Source organism: Strigops habroptila, chromosome 5 (genome assembly GCF_004027225.2).
Source record: "Strigops habroptila isolate Jane chromosome 5, bStrHab1.2.pri, whole genome shotgun sequence".
NCBI classification, from domain to species: Eukaryota; Metazoa; Chordata; class Aves; order Psittaciformes; family Psittacidae; genus Strigops; species Strigops habroptila.
The window spans coordinates 43470207-43480950 of NC_044281.2; the positions used below are offsets into that span (position 1 = coordinate 43470207).

Below are 10744 nucleotides of genomic sequence, written 5' to 3' on the forward strand. Positions count from 1 at the left end.
CATCAGCTCACTTTTCATGCTAAATGGCCTGTAATATTTATCAGGGTGAATCCTATGAGGTACGCATTGTAACACCACCTTTGGTCTGCTTTCAGCTCTAGGAACCAGACTATTCTTGTAACCCATTCCTGTAGCATACAGGCTTTAATATAAAATGAATAACACAAAAGTGGATGGATTCTGAAAGACCTCAGAATAAGTCTCAAAACAAGCTAATAAATGTAAAATACTCTTTATCTGTATTAATGCTTGGATTCTTTGGCACTCGTAGAGCCAGCGTATGAGGCACAGCAGCCATTCCGCAGAGAACTCTCCAATCGAGCGACGAAGTCTAATGACCTCAGATGAAAATTATCACAATGAAAGGGCTCGGAAGAGCAGGAACCGCTTGTCTTCCAGTTCCCAACACAGCCGAGATCACTATCCTCTAGTGGAAGAAGAATACTCTGACTCATACCAGGACACATACAAACCCCACAGGAACCGAGGATCCCCTGGAGGATACAGCCATGACTCACGACATAGGCTTTGAGTTCAAGAACCTGGGGAAAAATAGTATTCATCAGTTGATAATTGCCATAACGTAGCTAGGAAAAGAAATTAAAAATCAATCATGTTAATTTGGCAGATGTAACACGGTCATACTGAAGTTGCACTCTGCTGTCACTTGATGTTAAGTAGGGGACAAAAAAAAGTTACCAGGCCCTTACGTTTATGCCCGATCATATAGGTTGTTTTTTGGGTTACTTATTTTATTTTTACTACAGCATTTGCATTTATAGCCATATTTTCTTGTCGTTAGATATTAGACACATCCGTTTGTAATTTAGGGTACTTATCAAGGCACTTATAAAATAATTTCCTGTGCTGGAAATTCCAAATGACCAGTTCCAGTTGGAACCAATTTATAAACCAATTCCTGTTGGAATTCGGGTGAATTGACTGGAAAGTCGACGTGAGCATGTTGCAATCAGTTAAAAAAAAATGCAAATGAAAAATCTGAAAATTAGAAACCACTAGAAGCCGGAAAGTCAGCTATTTGTTTGCTGGAAGCTCAATTTACATTTAAAGTTAGAATAAAAGGATTTATTCTAGCTACTTATTTCCAGGATGGCTTTTTCAGACAGACCAAATGTAAACTATTGAGAGTGCCAAATATCACAAATTATTGCAGCAGTTATAAAATACTTTCCAGTTTGAAATTCTTTTTAGACCTGGCGTGAATGTTGCAGCAAAACAATTTCTTTAGTTTAGCCGGTACTGACATTTTTGTTGCAGTCAGCAATGATGAACTATGGCAGGAGAAGGGGAAATAGAAATGGGAAAATGAACAAACTGAAGAATAGTTTATATGGTTAGAGGTTGAGAATAGCTTGCTTTTAGCCCTGTTCTTTCCCTATTGTTTTCCCTAGCTAGTAGTCCCAAAATTTAACATTAGTGTGTAGATACATCTTTTCTCCCATTTTTAGTATTCTGCCTTTTAAAATGGAAAACGATACGCTCTTCCTACCCAGTCACTACATTCCAGTACATCTGAGTATCTACCTGTATGTTACATCTTTCAAAATCCATCTTTGAAATGTCTGAAAATTCAAGCATTGCACAAGAACTCTCCAGAAGATCAGTTTAAACATCAGTAATGAGATCTGAGGGAAGGAGGGGGGAGTAAATGTTCGTAAATGATGAACATTTAAAATAACACATTGGTCAGATTGCAATAAAAATGGAATATCAGGAAAAAATCGGCTCACAGCAAAGTGGTAGAACTGACATTTTTGATTCAAAGAACTATGATAAATCTTTGGAGATGTTGCTGCCTTACTTCCTAACAATCACTTCTTTTCACCTACTGAGTCTTCAGTTTCTTTAAATAGATAAATTGATGTGATTGGACCTTATGTCTTACGGGATCAGTGAAGCCTTAGATCCAGTGTGACTGAAAAATTTACCATGATAGACTGTTTTGTACAACCCTCTAATGTCTTTAAGCAGAGACTCCTGGAATTCCCCACTGCATTTCTAAAATCGACAGAACTGTGCTGAACATGCATTTTTTTAATGCAGGTTCCTGTCAAAACTCCCCCCCCCCCCCCCCCGAGGATAATTGACTTTTATATTTGCTTGTTTTCTTCCCAAAGCCTGCTAAAAGTAGGCTTTTAACCACACAGCACTAAATTAATTTCATGAGTATTACTGTTTCTTCTATTTTCTGGACCAGTTAGCAAAGATCACTGGTATCTTCCACCACCATTGAGTCTGGTTATCTTCTTGATGTTAACAAGAAAATTAATTCATCCCATATCCAGTACAACCAAAAATTATGTCCATCTCTAGCAGTGTTAAAAGATTGCGGATGCATGATTAATTTTTTAAACGTCACTGCCTAAAAGGCAGCCTTCAGCACCACTAGATGATTCGAACGAGCCAGTTACCAAATAAAAAAAGGAAAATACCTGCATCCATTGGAGTAGCAGAGTTAAGAATTGATGTGACAGGCCTGATCGTCTATGATTTTCTCAGGCTAAATGCTTGCAGGTTCCAAAAGGGCATTTAGGCTGAGAAAGCATGGCAGGATCTGGCCTGGGAAGGGTGGCTTCAGCTGCCTCCTCTAATATTTTCTGCTATAGCACAGTGGAGCATTTTCCAGTAATTTCTACAAATCTCTGTTACATGTACAGCACACCTACCTGCATGAGAACGAAGGCATTAGGCAAAACATTTTTTCTATAAGCTTTAATAGGTTTCTTGTTTGTGTGCATTAAAGTATTGCAAAGGATGCACTGAGATGTATAAACCTAGATTAGCTGTTTATCTTTATTCTGTAGTAGCATTAGGGATCAGATCATTTAACTGCTTGAAGATATTTGCATTTTAATGGCAGGTAGCTGCGAAGCACCTACGTATATTTTCTAGTAAACAAGGTTACTGCTTTATCATTTCCTAGACAGAAATGTCATTTACTTCTAGAGCCTTTTGGAGCCTTGTTTTTAAGTCTTCCATGTCATGTTAGTGAAGGGAAAGGTCTACACAACACATATGCACAAATTCCATCACCTGCAGCATCTGAAGTGCCAAAACTAATTCATTTGTTCTAATCAGAACAAGCTTAAGAGGGATGTCATTGTCTTGAAAGAACACACCAAGTTCCTTTACTGTGTGACTTTAAGTTTACTTTGCTACTGTGTGTAATTAGTTTACCCTCTCCTCTCCCACTGCCCATTCCATTTTAATATAAGAAATCAGTTAGCAGTGATCCAGCAGGTCTCCTTGCTTGCTGTTTTTTTATTTTTTGAAGATAGATATATCTTTAAGTACAAATATACTGAACTTGCTAATAGATTATTAATTTATTCTAGATACAAGCTATGGGAACTCTATTTTAAAAAGTAAATTATTTTTAGGAAATGCAGTAATCAGTAAAAGCTGCAATGTTGATCAGGACATGTTAACTCATAGTATTTGTATTAGAACTTCAGCAGTGCTAGCCAGCTGTATTGTGATTTCTTCTGCAATGGCGCTATATACAATTGTGAAGTTCATGTATTCCTGAACGAACATGAGTAAGACTAATTTTCCGGTCCTCATACCATTTCTTCTTGTTATTGTAATATTATTAAAGATACGAGTTCTGTTCATAAGCTCTGGCTTATACAGAGGATTTTAGACATACTGATAAAACACTGATTTTTTTTTAAGTTGTTGTTATCTGAGTTTTCATGAGGATACTTTTGGATTAATGACAATTTACCCAATAAAGGTGGTAACAACAATCTTGATATCTAACGATAGTATATGTCAGGGCATTCATATGTTTGTGAATGAATTAACAGAAGTTTTTAAAATCTTGAAGCCACTTTAAAGACAATTAATTGATAAACTTTTAATTTAAAATACTTTGGCAAGTTGTATTTAACAGACGTACAGGTTGTTTTACTAGTTCCACAGATGAACATTTATCCCATGGGATGTGCAACTCGCAACTGATTATGTTTTCTGAGTGTATTATGAAATTAGGTTTAAAGGAATGTAACTGAAGCTGTTCTGTATCCAATTTTAGTTTATAAATAGTGGACCAAATCAGATGATCATTTTCTAAACAGGTTGGTCTGACAAAAATCAGTCCCTCTGCTTGAGATTTGATGGCATAGTATGGCCCACACCGAGATTTCATCCTGACAAACCATCTTGCCATGAGAATAGGTGGCGTCCCTGATTTTGGACTTGATAAGCATGATCGGTTCCTGAAGCATGTGTTGTTCCCTCAGCCTGCTTCTGATCCCACATGGGCCCAGATAAATTCCATGTGCCTGGGAGGGGAGGTGGCTCCACAACTCACAGCCTTGCCAGTGGTGGCACTCACAGCGTTAGTGCTGGGTTTGCTGCAAATAGAGGGTTTACTGTGTTTTCGCTAGGTTTGAAAGCTGCTTCTGAAGTTGATATTTGGGGGGTTAATCTTTTGCGCTCCTTGCTTTTAAAATAATGTTTAATACATACTTCAGAGAGTGAAAATTGCAAAAAGGAGGAAGTGAGCTGTAGGAATAATAAGGTGACGGTAGTTCCTCTGCATGTGCATAGGCCTGTAACTCCAAGTTCAGTTTGACTGAAAATCTGAATTCAGTTTGGACTCAATGCCACAAGTCTCTGAAACATCCCAGAATCTCATCTCTCTATTGGCATTACCATTCTCAAAATAATACTTCTAGTACTATTACTTTATAGCATACTCATTTGAGTAAGTTAGGGCTCTCATTTGTCCTTTTTTGTTTAAGAATGTATTAAATGTGTCCTCTGCTATATTTTGTTTTACAAGTTCAGTGCTTCTGAAGCTTGACCTTGACTCCATGGTCATAATTTTTTTTTTTTTTTAAGCAAAAGTAATTGGAGACCACAGATTAAAAAATCAGATGTGTGTTTTGTAAAATACCACTTATACAACTCTGATTTTGTTCCTAAAAGTGTGTATTTTAAAATTGGGTTATATTACTGCAGTTGGTATTAATACAGGTTTGGATCCATGGGATTCTGCTACCATGTATTTTGTTGCAGTTGCCTCTCCTTTCTTCAGATAGCTCTACAAAGAGTAACAGGACTGCAAGATGCTGTAATGTAGCCAATTTTAACTCCAGGGAAAGTAAGTTCCCTCTATCTTTAAAACAACAACAAAAGTAAATGTATTATTTGAAGAATCTGCATTTGAATAACCTTTGTTAGGTTGTTATTCAGTCCAATTGATTTTACATAGAAAAATAAAAGGACATTTTAATAAAGTGGTGAAATATATGTAAGGAATTAACTTGGAGAAAGAGCTGAAAATGCTACTTAGTATTGAAATTTGTGCTGAGATCCATTTCATTATTTGTGGAATGCATTTAAGAAGAGAAGTACTGAATCCATAGAGAGAATTTTGGAAGAAGATAGACATCATTTTAAAACGTTAATAAGAGCATGTCATTCCTTTATTCCTTTGAACATGGTGAAACTGGGAGTAGCTCTGGCTTGGTCTCAGGTTTACTAGACCTGTCTTTTCCCCTCAGATTTTTTGGCAGTGAGTTACTATCTGGACTAGATCCTACAGACACCTACAACTGGACACAGAGTTTATAACTGTCTGCTCTGAGAGTCAGTATTTGCAAGGTCTGACCATAAATATCACATACTGATTATCAGATGCCTTATCAGTATTTCCTGAAAAACAAAATGTAATTAAATTTAACGCCACAGTCCCCTTTGATATGCATTCTACTCTGTATAAGCAGTAGAAAATCAATATAGTGAGAAAATCTATTGTACAGTACAGAATAATATATTTTGCCAATGATGTAAAAACAGAGCAAGGAAAAAGAAGCACATTTGTAATAGCACAAATTTACAATAATTCCACTATTGCATTTGGTGGTGTATTTTTGAAAAAAGGAGGTAGACTTTTTGATCCAGCATCAGTGGATTTATTGCATTTTTGATCAGTTTAACTTGCTGTCTGATACTTCAGGTTTATTTTATGCATATGTGATTGTTTTTTCAAAAACGGTATCCTTCCATATTAATTAAGGAAAAAAAACCCAAACCTTTTGAATTAGAAAGTCCACTGCATTTCTTGCCAATTTCCTCCTCAATGCTGAAATTACATTAAATAACTTCTGATTTTGGCCACTGTATAGATTTTTGGCATATGACTGATGAATACACCACGAATACACTAGGAGCCCAAGGTCAGGAGTGAACTACTCCCAGTAAATAAGTTCTTGGGGCTGCAGAGCTACTTGCTTTAATGTATGGGAACGGGGAGGTGGGGGAAGAGAATATTACTCTGCAAGAGCTGTGGACAAGTACACCCAAAACCTTCCACTGATACTGCTGGGAATTTAAAATGGGAGGAAAGTAAGCTTAAGGAATGTGTGCGTGGGGCCAAGGTGTATTTGCATTGGAAACACACCAGATTCTCTTCTCATGCAGAGAAAGTCAGTGATACCGTACCAGAATAGCATAGGAAGAGAATCAAGCAAAATGCAAACTGTATGTACACATGAGAAATAGAGGGATGAAGAAGGATGAAAACGGTCATTCGAAACTATGGACCTTGGGCTTCTCAGATCCCAGAAAATCTCCATTTCTCACCCAAACTGGTTCCCAGTGATAACTTGGCAGTGTTACTTCCAGCCTCACTGGGAGACAGTTCAGAGTCACGCTGGTAAAGACATTACTGCCTTTACAAAAAAAAAAAACCAAAAACCCAAAAGTAAAAATACACCCACAAATGTGTGTTTTCTGCTGATTTGCCCCTTTCTGGTTTTCCTTCTATAGATACTGTATGTGTAGCATTCTACAAGGCATGCTGGGTAAAATATACTATGCAAATGTGTACAGTGTTGCATGCTTTGCTCTCCCTCTGCTTTTAGTGGCTTTCAAAGAAAGAAAAGTGGTGTTATTTTTGTGACCAGAATCATTTAAAAAGGACAATGCAGACTGCATGCTGATAGTATCCTCATTTCTATGGATTTGTTTTATGGAATTTAGATGTACAAAAATGAACTGCATTACAATAACTTTTCTACAATAAATGAAAAAACTACAAACCGTTTAAAAGTCTTTTAAGTCTCTTTGCATTCTGCACTCAAGATTGGAAAAAAGCTCAGAGTCATCACTTGAGAAACCGTTCAGAGCATTGTGGTATTTTGTTTGCCGATAGCTTTTGGCAGCAGCTTCCTGTGTTATGGAATTTTTAGTAAAAATTAATGAGATTCTGATGAAGGAGATGCATCTGGTCTGTGAAATGAATTATGTTTATTTTTAAATCCATCTGCTCTTAAATAGCTGCAACTCCGAAGTACATAAATATATATAATATCTTACTATTCATGAGGAAGTAAAATACTTGCGGCCAACTGCTCAGTTGAAGGATTCTCATGAACTTTAATGGTCTTTGGATCTGGTCCTCAGTATGATCTCATGCTGATGTAAAATGGGTTCCTGGACAGAAACAAGGATCAGAATGATGTGAGGTATTAAGGACTGGGTAATTAAAAAAAAATTAAATGCTGTTTATAGTATCTTGAAAAACAGAAAGCACTGACAAATGCTGCTGCTTCCAAAGGGTGAATAATAGAAGCCAGCAACCTATGAGAGATGCTTTGATCATCAAAAAAATGTGGACATACAGAGCTTATAAATTCGGTATGACAGCAGGGGACCAAGCCAGAGCTGTGCTGAGCCCCAGCAGAGCAGTAAGGGCTCTGTGCCCAGCTGTACTGCTGGGCTCCCCTGTACAATGCTCTCCTCCCTCTCCTAACTGCCCTGGGGAGAGCAGTGGTGGCCTCTGGCAGGGCTTAGGTATGTGTCACCCATCAGGGTGTCCAGGCCTGGCACTGCCTGCTGTAACCAGTGGCATGGTGTGCTTGCTCCACAGCATTTCTGTCAGAAGCCTGCCCTCGAAGAACAGACTGACTTTGCCAGGTAAGCTGCACGTTATGTGTGAATTAATGTTGCCTTTTACATATCTAATGCAGAAGCAGGGCTTTTAAAATTGTTTAATTGAATTACCTTGTCTAAAGTGTTCAGAATCAGATAGAAACATACAAGTTGTAATCTAAACTGTTAATAAAAAACTTAAGGACTTTCAAATAAATATAACATAAATGTATTCTTTTGTGTGTTTTCCTATGATCCAGGAAGTTAGAAGTTCATAAGCCACTTGTCTGCTCCACATGTTCTAGTTTCTTCTGTATAGAAGTATTTTCTGCTCCAGCGGTGAAAATGTGCTGTAGGCAGACAACACGCTTTCACAGTGTAGAAATGCTAAGATGACCCACAGAGCATTGAAACCAAATGTACATGACCTGAAAAGGCTTTTCAGAATTCCAGGAGGAAGTTGTGTGACTGTATTCGCGATAAGCCATGCTGATTTGAGTGCTTTCTTAGAAAGCTGCCACCAGCAGTGGGAAGCCCAACATTCGTGTTAGCATGTGAAATACAATACAGGATAAAGCAGGCTGCCATACAAATGTCCTAACTGATAATTTAACTAACAGAGGGAAAACAGAGGTGAAATCCTAACAATAGCTTCCTAGCCCTAAGATACACCATACATTCATTCATCCTGTAAAAACATCACTCTGTTTTGCAGCTGTTGTGTACAGGCAAGCCGATGGTAGTCATTACGTGGGGTGTTACGAGGCAGGACAAAGGGGTGCTGGCTGCAGCCCATGTCCTGTCCATCACAGTCTGATGTGGCTCCAACAAGTGCTTTTTTGAAGTTGCTTTGGTAAGTCACACGGTCTAACAAAACAAAATAAATAAAAATACATGGAGGAAAAAAACCCCTCAATGCTCTTCTATTTAAAGAATCAAAGTAAATGGTTTAACTGAATTTTGCTACCTTCTCATGTATTTATGTAGCCTACCTAGTCCTGGAATGAGCCCACGGATTTCAGGCTCACTCCATGTTTACACCAGGAGATCTGAGAAATGAATCAGATGCGTCTGAAATTCTCAGCTGAGGTACAGCAGGAAGGGGGATAATTGTCAGCTTATGAATAATTAATTCCATTGCAGGCTGAATGCTGAACCTCTGGAAAGCGTATCACACTGGAGGAGCTGCTTCATTTACCTGTCAGTCACACACCATCCTTCTAACTGCAGCTCTCACACGGAGGGACAGTTCCTGCTATATACCTTGATTTCCTTTTTGCCTTCCCCCATCAGCTTCTCCAAAGCCACTGCACCAAGCTAGCAGACATCCTCACTTGTCCTAAGAGGAATGAATAAACAGTAAACAAGCTGCTGGTAATTCCAGCAGCTGAAGAGTATGGAAGGGTATTTATGCATTGCACTTACACAGGATAAAGCGTTGCTACTTTTCCAACTGATTGTCATGTTTGGGGTTAAAAATGAGCAATGTAGTTCTAAAACAGCAGCCCAAAGCCATAAAGGGCAAAGAACCTTCATATCGAACGAGACACTTTCATTTTTTTTCACAGACTGCTGGTGGCTGTTTAGCAAACAGTGGTTTCACAGAGCAGCCGGAGGGTGTCTGCGCTAACTGTGCTTTCCCTGCCACATTAGGTAGTTGATACCGCATCGCTATTGTCAGTGCTGATAAAGGTGTAAAGCATGAGCACCATGGACAATAATACATTGTATCTAGTTATTTTAAACATGGATGACTATAGATCCGTTACTAGTGCAGTGCATGGTTTATTTTTATCCTATTAAATTTGTAACATGCCAGTTTATTATCAGGATATTTATTTTCTTCAGTTGTTATGGATCATATATTCCCCTTCACTGCCACAGAAAGCATGAAAGCCTGCAGGCACAGACGGAAATTCACATAACTACTGGCCTTGCTACTTTGAGTATGGGCCAATATTGCAGCAGGGAAAATAAAAGCAAGAAGCCACAATCAGAATAAAAGCTGCTAGAAGGAAAGAAGCAAAAAATGCTGAAATGAGAAAGGAGTAAATCATATGGGAGGTGGGCCAGAAACCATGTGGGAAGATGAAAGCAGCATACCAGGCAGCCAGTAAGGAAGGTGGAGGTGGAACTGCGGATGGAAGTGTGCCAGCCTGCAAAGGAGCAGAAAGAAAAACAGAGCCAGTGGTAAGCGCCTCTGTGGACAGGAAAAAGGGAGGCCGTGGTGCAGGCGAGAGGACAATACGTAACAAGGAGCAAAGCCATTAATACATACTAGCAATGACAGAAAGTCATGTTAGGGAACACTCAAGAGTTCTGAGGAACACAAGCATGCCCAGAGAACTTCAGGCTTTAAGAACAAAGAGGCTTCTCTGTCCCAACACATCCCATCCCAAGCGGAGCTTCCCCATGTCCCAATGGAGGCTTCTCCATCCCAAGAGGGGACCGAGCATAACGCCAAGGCTAGCCCAGTTGCCACTCAGCTGTCAACAATCAGGAACTGCATCTGATTGCTGTGGTGATAAGAAACGCCTCCAAACCCTGATCTTCAGAGAATATGCCTTTTGAACATAAAACCCAGGCCTTCCACCAGTTTCACTCTTCCACATTATCTCCCAAAGTTGTATTTACTCTTTCAGAGAAGTGCAGGCTTGGCATTTCCTTACCATGCCCACCAGCAGTATTTAAAATGAAGATGTGTCCAACCTACCCGTGGCTCCTCAGAGAGTACAAATACTAGTGCTGAAAATACCCATTGCTCAAATTCGCATCCACCACCGGTGCGACAAGACAAACATGACCGACCCACGTGAAACTGCTTGTACACAGGTAGGGA

At 39.0% G+C, this 10744-nt stretch overlaps 1 protein-coding gene across 6 annotated transcripts in view; it reads left to right on the plus strand.

Annotated features, from left to right (window-relative positions):
• The window catches only part of CACNB4 (calcium voltage-gated channel auxiliary subunit beta 4), a 112012-nt gene extending 104938 nt beyond the window's left edge, over positions 1-7074 (plus strand). For 4 of the 6 annotated variants that reach the window (XR_003991366.1, XM_030485583.1, XM_030485581.1 and 1 more), the window contains one exon: positions 272-7074. Coding sequence is in view for 2 of the 6 variants with exons in the window: in XM_030485581.1 (XP_030341441.1) it covers positions 272-532 (261 nt within the window). In the remaining 4 variants the exon portion in view is untranslated. The remainder of the gene's footprint in view (positions 1-271) is intronic. The other 2 variants (XR_003991364.1, XR_003991365.1) reach the window with 2 other exon arrangements.
• The last annotated feature ends 3670 nt before the right edge of the window (positions 7075-10744 follow it).